This window comes from Camelina sativa, chromosome 20 (assembly GCF_030686135.1).
Source record: "Camelina sativa cultivar CO46 ecotype springtype chromosome 20, ASM3068613v1".
Classification (NCBI taxonomy): Eukaryota; Viridiplantae; Streptophyta; class Magnoliopsida; order Brassicales; family Brassicaceae; genus Camelina; species Camelina sativa.
In genome coordinates this window covers 30,170,623-30,187,912 of record NC_141899.1, presented here as the reverse complement: position 1 = coordinate 30,187,912, position 17,290 = coordinate 30,170,623, and the positions used below count along the sequence as shown (strand labels likewise).

Below are 17,290 nucleotides of genomic sequence, written 5' to 3'. Positions count from 1 at the left end.
TACTTTTTTGTTTTCTAATATATATTATACGTTTTGTTTTTTTCTTTACGAAGGCTTGCATCTTATATGTTTTTGAGTGTGGGGAATATGGCCACCGGATAGAGCTTTGTTTTATGTACTTCTTCCTTTCTTCTTTGTTTCTTATATTATTTTGATTTAAAATACATATCTATTCTAATATGTTTAATAAAATAATGATAACTATAATAATATTTTGGTGTGAACCATCTCACAACAAGGGAATCAAGCTAAAAAAATCATCCTCATTCTTTACTTTAGATATTTGATTAGTTCTTACATATTCATGTATATTTATTTATATTTAAAAATATGCAATGTTCTCAAGAAACAAAGTTTTGTAATATAATTATCAAATCATTTTTTTCTTAACTCTCTCTTACCTATAATGAAATTGTAATACGTTTACTTTTAAAATACTTATCTTTAATTTTCTAATTTAATTCAAATATATACTTAAAGGATTTTTCTATGTAAAAATATTTTGATAATTTATTTTCTATCTAGCTTTTACTACAAGGGTGAAAAATTATAACTATATATTATTTTCTATCTATCTTTAACTACAAGGATGAAAAATTATAACTAAACCTAGCAATATAACTCAAATTAAGGGGAATATAAAAAAAAAATTAAAAATGGGAATTTTATTTTAAAGCTTTGATTGCACTTTATATGATTTTATAAGAAATATTGTATAATTTATTTTTTAATTATTCAACACTTTAGGTTATGTGTTAGTTTATATGAACAACTTATATTAAATATTTAATTTTCATAGTAATTTTTTCTTATCATTAATAATATTTTTTTACCTCTAATTAATGCTCAAAAATACTAATGAAATTTATTATCAAAGTTGAACAATAAAAAAAACAAATAAATTCATGAGATATGTATGTATGATTATATTTAAATAAGTTATATATTTGATATTGTATGATTGGAATAAATAAAAGTGTAAAAGAAGGTTAATGATATTTAAATTTATTTGTTATGTTTTTTTTCTAATTATCAAATTAATTTAAATTAATTTACCTAGTCTATTATACAACAACCCGCACATATATGCAAGATATTACCTAATAATTATCTATGAAAGAGATTACTCTTTTGGTTTGTTTCAAGCAGTTGTAACAAGCATTAAAATCCTAATTCAATCAATTCAGAAAACCTAATAACATCAGTTGTTGGTTGGCTAATAAAGCTTTTTCCATCTAATAATGCATGCGTCGTCGATTGAAATCGACTATAGAACTATAGTCAAACTGGCATAATTCAACTAATATCATGAAGAATAACATAAGTTTATTTAAACATCTCCGTTGGAATCTCAAAACTCTATGATAGACACACACAACTAACTTGGGATCATGAGTTTGTTTAGGGAATCCCAAAGGGTTTTTGAGATATATATATGGTGTTTCAACATAGATTCTACATCTTGGAACCAAGCCAATTTTGGAGCTGCTTTGTGATAATGGAACCAACCAGCAAAAAGCATTAAGGCTGCGAAGACCAATGCACCAATTGCGGTACAATAAAGTTGTAATTCACTAGTTATTCCGGATGCTCGCCAAATCTGAAAAAAGCCAGAGGTTATTTGTATTCCTCGGAAGCCTCCGCCCACATCTCCATTCAGGATTTCTTGACCCACTATTGGCCAAACCACCTGAGCACTAGGTCCAATGTGAGTAGGATCACTCAGCCATGCTTCATAATTGGAAAAACGAGCACTATGGAAATACATGCCACTCAGCCAAAGAAAGATGATAGAGAGTTGGCCGAAATAGGCACTAAATACTTTTCGAGAGATTTCCTCCAAATCACTGGTATGACTATCAAAATCGTGAGCATCAACATGTAGGTTCCAGATCCAAGTGGTAGTATCAGGTCCCTTAGCTATTGTTCTTGAGAAATGACCGGGTTTAGCCCATTCCTCGAAAGAAGTTTTTATGGGATCCCTATCTACCAAAATTTTGACTTCTGGTTCCGGCGAACGAATAATCATTGAGTCCTCCTCTTTCCGGACAACACATACAAAGAAACCCGCCAACAGTCACTCAAGTAATTAGTGAACCGATGATAGATATTTAGAATTTTTTTTCTTTCTCTTCTATCTGCCATCTATTCATCTATTTTCTTTAGTTATTCACTAGAGCAATTATGATCTGGAAGTCAATCTGGGGCAAGTGTTCGGATCTATTATGACATATCCATAGGGTGCTCAACGGACCCTTTTTTATAATTAAAAAAAGTTTTCGGGCCTTTACATTGGTACCCAAAGAGCTTTTTTTATAACCTAATCAAGTGTATTCATATTTATTTCAATTATTAAGTTCCGAAATGTAGCCTATTTTTTTTATAGAGAATATTATCCTATTTCAATAAACGCTTATTAGTCATTACTAAGAAACAGTCTAGTATTGATATTTAGTAATTTTCAAATATCTTTTATTGGTTTTAATAGTCGAAAAGAAAAAATAGAAAAAACTAGATATATAGATATTCTCATATTCATGTACTACTTACCCCTAGAGACTACCAGATGAAATAGAACGATTAGAGAAAAGGATATAATGAAAATTTTTTCTTTGATTGGTTCTTCGGATAGAAAAAAAGATCCGTTTTATTTGACCGAGAGGGCCAAGAAACTAAAAAACGATTAATTATAAAAATAAATATATAGAAAAAAAAAGAAACAAAGGGAAAGTTCTTATTCGAAGCGCCTCGTGATCGTCAACCAATTCTGTGCTTCAATATAATTACCAGGAGTAAGCGTTATAGCCTGTTTCCAATACTCAGCGGCTTGAGCGAACCAAGCCTCCGCCATTTCAGAATCTCCTTGTTGAATGGCCTGTTCTCCACGGTCGGAATAGGCGGGTCAATTCCCTCCCCGAGAACCGTACTTGAGAGTTTCCTACCTCATACGGCTCGACAACCAACTCTTTTGTTTTGGTGTACCAGTTTTTTAACTTTAACCTACTTTGAACTTTATATCTAATTGAATGTCTAATTGAATGAGATTTCTTATAGATATTTTGTTTTTCTTGGATTAAACAAAAGAGAGTAATTACATGAGTTTCAAACTTTCATTTTGATTTAATTAATATATTAATTAATATAATAAGTTTTATCTTTTCTCCTACCTTCAGAAAAAAAGGCATGTCCACTGTTATTAGATATTAGAATTTTCTGAAAGGTAACTATCCCGCTTTCATATAAAAATTTATATAGAATCTTTGAAAAAGACTTTTTCATACTTCATAAAAAAGAAAAAGACTTACTGTCTTTAGGATCTGATGCTACACCGCTGCTCAATACCTTAGGGGATCCACTCTATTACATAAGTAGATTCCTAAGATTTATATCATATTATGATATAAATAAACAGCTCTTGTTGTATCGGTCCAAAACCTTAACCTTTCCAATTGATCTTTACGGTGCTTCCTCTATCAATTAAATCTTTTTTTATCCATAGAAGAAAGTATTTAGGCATATCTAGTCTTCACTTCATATTTCGATCAATGAAGTTTATTTATTTGCTACAGCTGATAAAAAATCGTTTTGGACGACGCGCTTATGTAGAAAGCCCTTTTTTGTGTTTCTAGTATTTCATTGACTAGTCGTTCTTTTTTTCTATAGTGGAGATAGTCGCACGTAATGACAGATCACAGCCATATTATTAAAAGCTTGTGGTAAAAAGGGGTTTCGTTCTAATGCCCGAAAATAATATTCTAAAGCTTTGGTATGTTCCCCATTACTTGTGTGGATAAGGCCTATATTATAGAGTATATAACTTCGATCATAGGGGTCAATTTCTAGTCGCATAGCTTCGTAATAATTCTGTAATGCTTCCGCATAATTTCCTTCAGATTGAGCCGACATCCGTTACGGTCGTCATTCGCTTTAACGAATTCTCCGTTTCAGAACCGTATGTGAGATTTTCATCTCATACGGCTCCTCCTTTAGGTGCATAATGAAAATAATATATGTAAAAATGTGATGTCATTATGAACTAAGCGGGGCTAATGTTTTTACAAGAAATCCCTAGCCAACCTTCTTGCAAAAGATCTTTTCTTACTACCAAGTGGGTTCATGCTAGATAAAAATAAAAAAGGAAACTCTCAAAATTTCTTTGTTCTCAACGCCCCTAAATTTCCAGGAATGAGTCACTTCAACAGTCTTCAATGGTTATATGGGTATCCAAAGTACGAACGAGATGGATGTTTATTGTTCCAACCATTTTAATTTAATTAGTCCCAATCCCAAAGAAGAACAAGAAAGGGAATCATTTTGAAGAAAGTTTTTGTGTTGTTGATTTCTCGGCGTAGTGCTTCTTCCCCTATGCCTCCTATTCGTATATTGTATTAGTGTAGTAGGATTGATCTGTAATACGGGAACCATAGGTAAAAACCTTTTGCTCAATACTTTCACAATTGAAGCATCTAAGGCTGCATTAATCGTGGACACATGACAGAAGGGATTGTTTTTTATATTATAAACTTCACCTTCAAAAGCGTAGATTTTTTTTCAATACTTGTTTTTCTTTCTATTCCAATCCAAATCGGCGAGAAAAAAAAAGAATAATAATGATAATCAAATCGCACCATCTCTGTAATAAGTAAAAGCCTCTTTTTCTCCGGAAGTTGTCGGAATGACTCGTAATAAGATATCGGCTACAATTGTAAAGGTTTTATCAATAAAATTTCCATTTATACGCGATCTTGGCATAGGTAGTAATCCATTCTCTAACTCTTTTTATTTCTTTTACCTTTTCTTTTGTGAGAAAATTTTCTCACAAACAAAGGAATTGTATAGTACGAACTAACATAAAAGCGGACTCATAAAAAAACACCTTCTATCTACTTCCAATTTTTCCGAGGTATCTATTAACCATAATCTAAAAAACGATGAATAACTCGCTATTCACCCAGATACTCAGTCATAATCCTGATGTCAGAGAGATGGCCGAGTGGTTGAAGGCGTAACATTGGAACTGTTATGTAGACTTTTGTTTACCGAGGGTTCGAATCCCTCTCTTTCCTTACTTTCAACTAATTCACCAATCTTACGTGATTGACCACAATGTATCAAATCCAATAAAAAAGAATAGATATAAAATCTACCTTGTTTTGATTTTGAAATAGATTCTCTACTCCTAATTTCTTTCATATGGAAAATGCTGGGAAGAGCAAACAAGGGATCCAAATCCCCCTACCAATCTATGATACATGAATAGGAAAAAGATTCCTCGACAAAATCCCTTACCTTGTGCCTTTTTATTTTTAACGGCAAAGGGGAGTTGTCCGAACTCTTGTTTTTAGTAATTTTTTTTTACTTAAGTTAGGTTTATTAAGTCTGTCGAGAGTAATATTCTACGACAAGCAATTCATTTATTTTCAAACCGACGCATTTCCTATCTATTATTTGATTGACTAACCCTTCATATTGGAATGTGTGAAGAGTCAGATGGTTTGGCAATTCCTCAGGGGCAGATGAATCAAGAAGATTTTGAACCAAAGTTCTAGAGTTTTGTTCATCCTTCACTGTAATAATATCTCGGGGTTTGCAGCGATAACTTGGTATATCAACTATACGGCCATTAACTAAAATATGTCCATGGTTAACTAATTGGCGCGCTTGAGGAATAGTCAAAGCCATACCCAATCGAAAAAGGATGTTATCCAAACGCATTTCAAGTAATTGTAGTAAAACTTGACCTGTTGACCCCTTGGCTTTTCCGGCGATACGCACATATTTAAGTAATTGGCGTTCTGTAAGACCATAATGAAAACGCAATTTTTGTTTTTCTTCTAAACGAATACGATATTGAGATTTTTTTACGGGGCGTGATTGGTTTCTAAGATCGCTTCCTGCCTTAGGCCTTTTACTAGTTAGTCCCGGTAAAGCCCCCAGACGTCGTATTTTTTTAAAACGAGGCCCTCGGTAACGTGACATAAAGACTCCTTTTTTTATTGAAATTGTACAAAACTAAATAAAATTAAAACTGAACTAAATGATAATGATAAATGACGTGAAATACACTCCAATAAACTATTGGAATACAAAGAGTAAGAAGATATATTCTCTCAATATACAGATTTTTTTTATTGTATATACAATATATATAAATCAAATAAATCACAAAAATTTTCCTTTATTTTCTTGATTTATTTTGCAAAGATCGAACTCTTTTACCCAATATATATTCCTATATGGAAGTTTATATGACATAATATAAATGGAGTGGTAACTCTTGGAAAAAGGTCCAAGAAGTCTTTTCAATCTTCTTTGATTTTGAAAGTACATTAAAAATCATGTAAAAAAACGAAAAAATATGGAAAAGCCGGCTATCGGAATCGAACCGATGACCATGCTCTAACCTCTGAGCTAAGCGGGCTCAAATAAAATTGAGCATGCATACAAATTCACTAAACTACTAGATCATATCAATTAACTATTCTATATAATATTTTATAATATTTTATAATATTTTTCCTTATCTATTTAGAATTAATCATATTCTATATATTCTAGAACAGAATATAGCTCAAATAAATAGTGACTATCATTAAATAAATAAAGCATAACCTTACCTTAATTAATAGAATATAGCAGTATATTGACTTTCAAATTTTAATTTCATTAGTTTCTAAATAAGAAAATCTTAATTAGATCAGAAATCTTTTTTTTTTTTTTCTATCTATTCTATCTATTTCTATCTATTATCTATATAGTATAGAATTATTAGAATTTTAAATTTACGAAGTAGACTTCTCATTTTTTTCCATTGTACATTGTACAATTCTATATATATATATATATAATTATAAAAATAACTGAACTGCGGCCAATCAGCTTATGCTCTGTTTTATACAAGATAGTCTCCAAGGTGATCCTCTCTCACCCTTCTTATTCATTTTATGTGCGGAGGCGTTGGTTCATATAATGAATAAAGCAGAACTGGAAGGTCGGATAACAGGGATGAAGCTTACCCCCGATTGTCCTTCAGTCCAACATTTGCTTTTCGCTGACGATAGTTTCTTCTTATGCAAAGCCACACTTCCTGAATGTGCAAACTTTCTGGATTGTTTAAAGGTATATGGTGAAGCTTCAGGACAGGAAATCAACTTTCAGATATCCTCAATCACTTATGGCAAGAAGATTGACCCATATATGCGGCGTTTGATTGGGCTTTTCACTGGTATAGAGCAAGAAGGAGGGGATGGGAAATACTTGGGGTTACCCGAGTGTTTCAGTGGCTCTAAACTGGACCTCCTTAACTACATCACTGACAGATTGAGATCGAGACTTAGCGGATGGTATGAGAAAACATTATCTTTGGGAGGTAAGGAAGTGTTGTTAAAAGCAGTGGCATTGGCGTTACCAGTTTATGCTATGTCTTGCTTTCGATTGACTAAGCATCAATGCAAACAACTTACCAGTGCTATGGCTAAGTTTTGGTGGAATGAGAGTGAGGATAAACACAAGATGCACTGGGTCTCATGGGAGAAAATGTGTCAAGCTAAACACCGTGGAGGCTTAGGATTTCGGGATATAGGACGTTTCAATCAGGCACTTCTGGTGAAGCAAGCTTGGCGTCTTCTTGATTCCCCAGAATCACTGTTAGCTAGAGTCTATAAGTCTAAATATTTTGCGGAAAAAGGTTTTCTTGAGGCGAAGATTGGATATCGTCCATCATACGCTTGGTGAAGCATCTTGTTTGGAAGAGAACTACTAGAGAGGGGTCTTATGAGGTAAGTTGGGGATGGTAAGAACACTTGTGTTTGGTTGGATAAGTGGGTTATGGATGATATGCCTCGACGACCTTTTAACAGAGAGATGACAATTGATTTAAACTTGAGAGTGTCTTCTCTTATAACTCCCTCTGGGGTGTGGAATGATAGGTTACTACAAGAAATGTTTCCACCATGTGATGTTACTCGCATCAAATCCTTCCCCCCAGAACAGAGCCTTCAAGACTGCAGTATATGGGCCTTTACGAGAGATGGAAGATACTCTGTTAAGAGTGGTCATTGGCTGCTAGTGAAAGAAGAGGAGCGCATCAATCCAATCCCAGAGGAAGAAGTTAGCCTAAACATTCTAAAACTGAGGATTTGGAGCGTTTTTACAGAGCCAAAGATACGGATGTTCTTATGGAGAGCCTTGTCTGGAGCGTTAGCAGTGGCAGAGTGTTTGCGGACTCATGGCTTACAGGTTAACCCGCTTTTCCAGGAATGTCATATGGAGGAGGAGACAATCTCTCATGTACTTTTTGAGTGTGTTTTAGCAAAGGATGTATGGTCTGCAGTTCCGGTTACATTACCCCAAGATGGTTTCTCAGGCTCTATTGCGGAGAATATCACTCACATTTTGGACCAGATGGATAGGTCCTCAATCCCAGAGCATGTTAGGAACTTGATTCCTTGGATTCTTTGGGGTATATGGAAAGCTAGAAATGCAGCCATTTTTGCGGGTAGAGACCATGATCACAATATTCTCATCGCTTCAGCATTTGCAGACTCGAAGGAATGGATAAAACAACAACACTTGTTGTCTCAGTTGTTGATGTTTCCAGGTACTGCGGCCATGGTTTCAGCTCACCGTTGGGTTAAGCCAGCTCCAGGTATACTGAAATGTAATATTTATTCGACGTGGTTGACTGATACATATCACTGTGGTGGTGCGTGGATATTACGGGATCATTTGGGGAATGTTAGATATCATGCTAGGGATGCCTTTCCCCCAAGAACAAATTGTATATCGGCTGAACTATCCTGCATCTTGTGGTGCTTGCAAAGTCTACATGCGTTGCATATCTCCTCATGTGAGCTGTGGACAGACTGTCAGTCAGCATTAGCAGCGATAGAGACGCCTTTAGAATGGCCTAAATATCTCTCATAGGTGGAGAAGATAATTAGAGTAGTCCGGGTGATGGGGGGAGTATCCTTTAAACTCTCGTCACCGAAAGCCAACTCGTTGGCTAGGGAGATTGTTTCTAGTGTTACACGAGATGGGCGGCTAAGGTCCTATTTAGCGTTAGGCGGTCCGGCCTGGCTACATGATCGAATCATGGAAGAACAGAGAGAGTAGATGGATTTCTTTTACCCTGATTTATTCCTTCTCTACATGTTATTGCATCATTTTGTTTCCTTATGTCTGACACTTTTTCTTCAATACAAATCAGAGTTAAAAAAAAAGAACAAACTTTGAATCAACCTTTAAACCATAAAATCTTGTAAAAAACTGCCTAATCATATTCATGTACAAAAGAGGCAGTGCCCTAGGTTGAGAAAAATGTAAAATTTACATATTCAGAACCGATCGGTGCAGCAGCAAAATCGATATTTCCAGTCGTCTTCGGTACCTACTAGTTCATTTCTTCACTTGACACATTTTCTTCCATTTCACGTCCATAATACATTCTTTCACTCCATCAGACTCAAAAACCTAGAAATACAGAAAGTATCGAAAACGACAAATTCTTGATAAATAGACTCTAGACTCGACATGAAAACAACTCTAAAAACAGTTAAAAATATGACTTAACAATGTATTTTATTTTGAGTCTAAAATGTTTAACAGTAATGTTTTCAAGAAAAAACAAAATTCAAAAATAAATTGAGTCTAGTAGCATTAGCTTTCATATAATTTTTTTTAAAGAAATCATATAACTTTGCACATTCATTTTGTTTTTAAGATTGGGTCTAGTAGCATTTAGATTGCATTTGCATATTGATGATTAGAATCAGCTCCGGCTCTAGGCATGTGCGGTGCCATAGCACAGGGTCTGCTCACTTTTTTTTTTGTCTTTTTTTACTGAATAAAATATGGTCCAAAAAAATTTACTTCTAAAGAACCATGAGAAAAGGGTTTTTTTTTTTTTTTCAGCTCAGGGACATTAATTTTGTTAAGTCGGGCCTGATTAGAATATCTTGAGAAGCTTAAACTTAGGATTGAATTGAATCCCCTAATCACATTTATTTGTTACTTGAACATCTAAAAAAAATGAAAAATCAACAAATGTTTGGAACTTTGCATCTTAAAAAAAAAATTCCTACTTTTGTGAAACTTTCATATTCGTTGAAGCATCTCTATTAATTTGAGCTTAATTTGAATATACTCTCCTCTCTTAGGAAGCTTAAGGGTTCTCATGTTTAGACAAACATGACCATCCTCACCTTTGATTTGTAAATCCATATAGGATTTGAAAATTTATATATGATTTTTTTTTTTTTAGTGACACCTGTCATCTTTTTTTTTTTTTTTTTTTTTTTTTTTTTTTTTTTTTTTACAACAAAAGATCAGCTCAAACGAGCCAATTGGTTGGGAAATCGTTTACAATCAAAACTTGGTGCGGAGATGTACGCGCTTGACGTGCCAAATTTATATAGGATTTGAAAATCCTTATTAATTATGAAAATCAAATTACATGAATTTTGAAATAACCTGTTTTACCCTTGAATTTGAATCTTATGATTTTTCACTTTCAAATCCATTTGAACATAATGTAGATTTTGAAATCCAAAAACAAATCACTAAACAAATAACATAGGATTATAACTACTATTTATAAATCATAGAACTAATAATACATATTTTGATAACAATTTTAAAATCAACTAGGTAACAATCCGCACATAGTGCGGTATAAAATAATTATTTTATATTTTTACTGTAATTTTTATTTACAAAATCTATTATATTTATGGGTAATTGAAATATTTAAAATTTGATTGTGTAGTATATATCTATATATAAAAAATTGTATAATAATTAAAATTTAACTCGTGAGAGTTATTATAATATTAATCTTATATTATTATATCATATGAACAAAGGATTCTTAAAATTCATTTTAAAGATTTTATGAAAATATAATTGAAGGATATAATTAAGTTAGAAAGATATTATAAAATTTTAATTTTGGGTGTTAATTGTATTTTTGGAAAAATACAATGGTAAATAAATGTAAATATTTTTAAAAGCTGATAACAAATAAAAGAAAGAGTTTCTTGAGCTCTGTAATGCTGACACCTCAGCTTTTTTGCCAAAAAGTTTCTCTATTAATATATAGGGGATAATTGAATAACACATGAATTTTGTTTAGATTCCCAAATTCATTTAACTCTATGGACCAATAATCCCTACTTAGAATTTATATTTTTTCAATTTTAATTGATTTCCGTGTGATGCATTTTATTGATAATGCTATAGTTTACAAAGTCTTGAGAGTATTGAAAATAAGAAAGGATTTACTCTTGTCTTTTTAACAAAAGAAAATGAATTTATGGTTTAAAATTCAACTTTTATTTTAAAAAGAAGTCAAAAGTGCAGAAATAGAAGCTTTAATCTGGGCAATGCGTTGTATGATTGGTGCGGATATTGAGAATGTGGTTTTCTACACAGACTGTTCTGACCTGGTGAAGATGGTGTCTTCGCCGTTCGAGTGGCCTGCCTTCCGGACATATTTGGATGAGATCGAGGCGGACAAGGAAGAGTTTTTATCTTTTGCGCTAGTTCACATCTCCAGAACGCAGAATGGTAACGCTGACAAGCTAGCACGACGTGCTAGAATAGAGTCACATCCTGTTACCTATGTAAACGTTTTTCCTACTAATTAGCTCGTTTGAGCTGATTTGTACTTTGTCGGCAAAAAAAAATAAAAATAAAAGTCAAAACTGAAATAATCGAAACCAAACCAGGGAAATATTGATTATTGTTTTTTTTTTTTTTTTTTCATAAGCAGATAATTGTGAACCGAAACCAAACCAAACCAAATATTTGATTTTGTCATAAAGCGAAATTGTGAATTTATTGCCAAAGGTTCTGTAACCGCGGATACTCGAGTTGCCGGAGTGTTCTGCTTCTCTATCACTTCTTGTTTTTTCCTTTAGAAAAAATTAGGGTTTTTTTGAGGAAGACGAGTAAGTGCCTCTCCGTTTCGATTTTTTTCCGCTCATCTTCTTCTTCTTCTACTTCTTTTCACTGAGCATAACCTAACTCGAGCTATATCACCCCTCTCTCTCTTCATCGCAGATTCACTTTTCGAGAGGCGATGGCTTCTTTGTTCAAGGTACGCAAACTTTAGATTTTTGTCTGAACCTGTTTCTGGATTTTGCCTTTCGTAGCATAGAAACTCGAGATTCGTAGTGAATTGAGTATCTAGGTTGTCTGGAATCTGATGGGGGGTTTTGAAGCGATTCGAAGAGTTGTGAAACCCAAATCGACTAATTCGTGTCTAGGGTTTGGTATTAAACTTCGATTTGCTTAGAACTGAATTCGTTTCTTCGCGCATTAAGTCACTCTTAAGGATGCGTTTTGCATATTTAGCGATTGGGTTTATGTCAAGTTCTTCATATTTGGGTGTTTTTTGGGTAACAGGAGCAAGCTAAGCTCTCGGCTTATCGAGATAGGAGATTCTCAGGAACACAAGAGGAGTTTGATGAGGCGCTAAGGACATCTACGACTGTTTACATTGGCAATGTGTCTTTCTACACAACTGAAGAACAGCTTTACGAGCTTTTCTCTAGAGCAGGAGAGATTAAAAAGATCATCATGGGTTTGGATAAGAACACTAAGACACCTTGTGGCTTTTGTTTCGTCTTGTAAGCTTCTGTTTTCAACATTTTTACCTGTAATTTTCATGACAATGTATTTTGCTTTTATTTGACTTACGTGTGTGTTGTTGTCAGGTTCTACTCGAGGGAGGATACTGAAGATGCAGTCAAATATGTAAGTGGGACTATTCTGGATGACCGGCCAATTCGTGTGGATTTTGATTGGGGATTCCAAGAAGGAAGACAATGGGGACGTGGTAGAAGTGGTGGCCAGGTATTTTATCAGATGCATCCTCGCTGTAATTTTCTGATCTTTTTGTATATGGTTTAGATGTATTCATTTTTTTTTTAAATTTCATACAGGTTCGAGATGAATACCGTACAGATTACGATCCTGATATCCTTTCAGTCCAGATTGTTTTGCTATCATGTAATTCTTGTTTAGTAAACCTGTTTTGTAGTAGGAAAGCTTGAGTAAAAAGTACATCTTGATTTCTTGGTAATGGATTCTGCTGCCCATTCATGTGTTTTTTCTTTAACTCGTTGACACCTAGAGGTGGTTATGGTAAATTAGTTCAGAAGGAACTTGAAGCACAAAGGCAGCTCGTAGATTACGGTACTGGCTCATTGGGATCCTACCCTCAAGCTGCGCCATCGAATTGTATGTCCTTTTTCTAATTTCTATCAAATCTACTAGATCTTGTTCCTAGTTTGTATGATCTCGCACTTGACTGTGGATAAATAGTGATCATGTAGAAGTGCCATGAATGCGAGTCTAAAGTTGCTTAACTTAGCATTGTAGTGCTCAGAAAATGATTCTTTATCGTTTATCGTTTTATCAATGCCCTTTGTGAGAGAGTTAAGATGTGGAAACAAATGATGAATCCTAGTGTAGAAGTAGGTTAAGTCAATCATGTGAGAATCCATAAATAGAGCCTGCATAACTTAAAAGTTCCTAAATGCTTTTTGCATATATGTATTAATCACGCAGATGGAAGGCGTGGTGGATATAATCAAGGAGGATCAAATCGCCAGGGAAGAGGAGGAGGTATATGTTTCCAAATGACCATAATGCGTGGTAATAGTATAATCATTCCACAGTAGCAGAATTCAATGTTTTTAATGTTTTTGCAGACTACCATCGGAAACGTCAAAGAGACGATGATCGCTATGGACGTGACAACTCAAGAAGAAACACAGATCATGAGAATATGAGAGATACTGATCAGGACATGAGACCGGTAAGTGACACAAGTTTATTTGTTTCTCCTAATAAAACTGTTTTGAGTCAATTTCGTATCTGTTGCTAAAAGCCTAAAACATTGTCTTCAAATGGGAATTTTGTATGATTGCAACAGGAGAAGAACCCACGATTCCGTGAGAGCGGTGACTCCGACGATGACGGTGAAGATGATAGGAAGAGAAGATCTTAAAGACAAAGTTCACCAGTTACCAATGTTGCTGAAGGATCAATGTAATCTTTTTAGATCTATGAGTCTGAACTCAATTTGGGTTTTCTAGATTTTCATTACAACCTTAAGTTGGTTACATTCACTAGTAATGTCTTCATGTATAACCTTTTCTCCTTGATCAACGGAAATATACTTTTGGGCCGAAGTAGCCAAGTGAAGCCCACCATAGTGCTCGCTAATTACATTGTATCAATCTGCCTCACCTTCTTCAGGCGTTATATAATAGAGGATGAGGTATTATACACCCATTGTATTGTAAACTATGTCAACGAGTAGAACAAGTTCATAAAAGATTCCAGATATCTACTGTCAAAGGTTTACATAACGATGAGACTGGACAACTAATACAAAGTTGATTAACTTGGATACATGCACTCATCATAAAGAGAAATACATATGATCAACCAACAAGGATTTATAGTATTTTTTCCTTGCAAAAATACTTAGAAGATAGCAAAAAATGAAGTTAAGAATTGAGATTTCGGCGAATTTTTTTTCTCTCAACCACGAGGAGGAACATCAGAAACTCCTTGACGTTGCAACTCCGTCATGACGCCATCAACTGACGGCGGTTTCAGTCCTAGAGGAAGCGGCAGCCACGGCTTTGTTATAACATCTCCGATAGCGGCGTCTATGCTCTCATTCGACTGCACCGTCAAGTAATGAAGATAATTTTATCAAAATGAGCAAAGTTATCAAAAAACTTTTTTTTATAATCATGTCATAATCACTCACGGGATGAATGTCGAGGGGAGGATTAGTGGGTCCTAATGGCCTTGTGGGAACACCAATGCTTGAATGATTCGATGATGCCATACCATATCCCTACAAAAACATCAAAAAGATTCTAATTGAAACACTATACAATAATATGTTTTTATATGATTACTAATCTACTTGAAACCGCGATTTAGTATACTAAAAGCAAGTGGTGTTCAAATACTAGCTTTTTGAAGTTTCATGATTGTTCAACAAAAGTGATATATAGTTATGTCATTTCAATTATATTTTGAAGATTTAACCTTACAACTAACTGAAATAAATATATATCAAATGAATTATTACCTGTGGATATAGTGGTTGCTGGTGCCAGTATGGCGGATGACCTGGCCAAGATGACGGAGCAGCCGCAATCGCCGGAATCGGATACGTCCGATGAGCAGAGGCCGGAGTACTAGGCTTGTGTTTAGGCCATGTAGGATGACCCCACACATGCAAAGGCCTGAAGTGGCCATGATGCATTGGTGCCACGTGTGGAGGATAGCCTAAGGCAGGAGCCGTCCACGGCTTCTTCCCTCCTCCACCTACTCCGGGCACTGCCACCGTCGCATGCCTCCGGAGATTCCAGCTTGCAGCTTCTGCCTCACGCGCTAGCAAATGCTTTCGATGTGACCTATATTTCTATCGTTACAAGAAAAATACAAACGCAAATTTAATTTTATTACACAAGTCTGAGTTGGTTTGTATTTTACTTGTCTTTTCTCATAAAATTTTAAGCAATTTCCTTCATATTTTAAGAATCAATTAATAAGAGCTAATATAGGGTCAATTATCATTTTAACTACAGCATCTAAAAGATTTAAATACCTGAAGATGGCTAGCAACGTTGTGACGAGTGAGAGATTTAACGTTCATAATTTCCAAAATCCTAGACGGCACCGCCTTGTCTACCCCTAATTGCTCCACCGCTTGAACAAATTTCCGGTGTAATTCCGGCGTCCAGTCCACCTGATTAGCGAAAAACGAAAATTTCATTATAAAATCACCAATTTTATAGTTCAACTTCAAATAAACACACAAAATTGTATAGCCTAATACACAAAACTTGGTTTCGTCCAAGATCTACTCCGGTTATTGAAAATAAAAATAATTGTATATATAAAATACACTAAATCACTAGTTTGGTTTTCAAAAACGCTAAAAGTTGTGAAGAAACAAATACAATAGTTAGGAAATAAAACACACCTTAGGTTTTTTCTTAATATCGTTATCATCGGATGAACAATCTTTATTTTTCTTCGCTTTACGTTTGCCTCTACGCACCGTTTTGTCCCTAACACCGCCGTCGCCACCACCATCACCACGCTCTTGCTTACACCCACCATCTCCTCTCACCGATGTCTCCGACGCCGTCGAAGTGTTACCCTCCATTTCTTGCTCTTCATCTCTTCCGCTACCGGAGTATTCCCCAAGAATCTCCGAATCAATCTCCAAATCCGGCAACACATCGTCTCCATCGAAACCGATGAAAAGATCGTCGTAGTAATCGATCCCTTCAAGAAGATCGTCAGAGAAATCTGCTCCCACCGTCGTGAAATCCGTCAAGTCTTCCGTCGTAAAATCTGCGAAATCTGCCGCCATGTAAGCGTCCTTGGTGGAGTTGTTTCCGATGAGTGGAGTTGGAGACACACTTAACATCGAGTCGTTTCAAGATTGAAAAAAAGATTCGATGATTTAGAGAGAACAAGACTGATACAGTGAAAGTAGCATATGGGTTATATATATATATAAAGAAGATAAACGTGTGTGTGTGTGTGTGTGTGTGTGTGTGTGTGTGTGTGTGTTTGTATTAGATATAGATAGTTCCAAGGTTTATTAAAATCTTTATATGCCGTATATATGTGTTGGTGGATACTGACGTGAATAATAATAAGTTGTGGTTGAGGGATAGCAGAGAGAGATTTTAAGTTTTTTTTTTCTTCATTTTTTTCTCTAGTAGTTTTAATATTTAATTTAAAAAAAAAAATATTCAGTCAATAGTCAATACCATATTTATATTATTATAGCTTTATTATTAACATTTTCCTTCAATAAGTATTACAAATTAAGGGAGAAAAACACTCAAATAAGGGAAATGATATACTATATATATATTTTCTATGTACATATATACTAGTGAAAATTTTCCCTTTCTTGGTTTCCCCAAAATAAATAGGATAAAATTTTCCACTATTTTTTAAAAATATTTACAGGTAATGAAAAATTTGAATAGCAATTAAGTAAATCATATAGTACTTTTCAATAAGAGTGATTTTGAAGTATTTTTGAATGATATAACAATTTTTATGAAACTATCATATTCCCTTTTTTTTTTTAATTAGTTATCTTTTTAGAAGTTAATTTCGTTTCAAATTAGTTATCGCTTTATGTGAAAAACCTTAAACGACGAAACTTTATGACAATAAATGCCAATAAAAAAAATACTATATGACAATAACGACAAATAAAAATTAAAGT

The 17,290-nt window shown here is 34.3% G+C and overlaps 3 protein-coding genes, 1 non-coding gene and 1 pseudogene across 4 annotated transcripts; 2 read left to right on the top strand and 3 right to left on the bottom strand.

Moving 5' to 3' along the window:
• Nucleotides 1-2,597: 2,597 nt before the first annotated feature.
• On the bottom strand, nucleotides 2,598-5,067 carry LOC147919630 (photosystem I assembly protein Ycf3). The gene is made up of 3 exons (XM_087503400.1): nucleotides 4,629-5,067; nucleotides 3,681-3,908; nucleotides 2,598-2,889 (listed from the first exon to the last, which is right to left on the bottom strand). The coding sequence occupies exons 1-3, from the start codon at nucleotides 4,750-4,752 to the stop codon at nucleotides 2,735-2,737; spliced, it is 507 nt and encodes a 168-aa protein (XP_087359526.1). The 5' UTR covers nucleotides 4,753-5,067; the 3' UTR covers nucleotides 2,598-2,734.
• LOC147919632 (uncharacterized) lies at nucleotides 4,206-4,482 on the bottom strand (annotated as a pseudogene).
• Nucleotides 4,980-5,066, top strand: TRNAS-GGA (transfer RNA serine (anticodon GGA)). The gene has a single exon. It is a non-coding gene; the product is annotated as a tRNA-Ser (tRNA).
• Nucleotides 5,068-11,789: 6,722 nt separating the features above from the next.
• On the top strand, nucleotides 11,790-14,198 carry LOC104771577 (nuclear cap-binding protein subunit 2). Its single transcript, XM_010496122.3, has 9 exons — nucleotides 11,790-11,948; nucleotides 12,061-12,097; nucleotides 12,406-12,629; nucleotides 12,717-12,855; nucleotides 12,945-12,978; nucleotides 13,132-13,242; nucleotides 13,573-13,629; nucleotides 13,716-13,822; nucleotides 13,940-14,198. Exons 2-9 carry the CDS (start codon nucleotides 12,080-12,082, stop codon nucleotides 14,012-14,014), a joined length of 765 nt encoding a protein of 254 aa, XP_010494424.2. The 5' UTR covers nucleotides 11,790-11,948; nucleotides 12,061-12,079; the 3' UTR covers nucleotides 14,015-14,198.
• A 137-nt stretch (nucleotides 14,199-14,335) lies between these two features.
• On the bottom strand, nucleotides 14,336-16,788 carry LOC104771576 (transcription activator GLK2). The gene is made up of 5 exons (XM_010496120.3): nucleotides 16,019-16,788; nucleotides 15,641-15,781; nucleotides 15,119-15,454; nucleotides 14,789-14,878; nucleotides 14,336-14,700 (listed from the first exon to the last, which is right to left on the bottom strand). The coding sequence occupies exons 1-5, from the start codon at nucleotides 16,469-16,471 to the stop codon at nucleotides 14,554-14,556; spliced, it is 1,167 nt and encodes a 388-aa protein (XP_010494422.1). The 5' UTR covers nucleotides 16,472-16,788; the 3' UTR covers nucleotides 14,336-14,553.
• Between the last annotated feature and the right edge of the window lie 502 nt (nucleotides 16,789-17,290).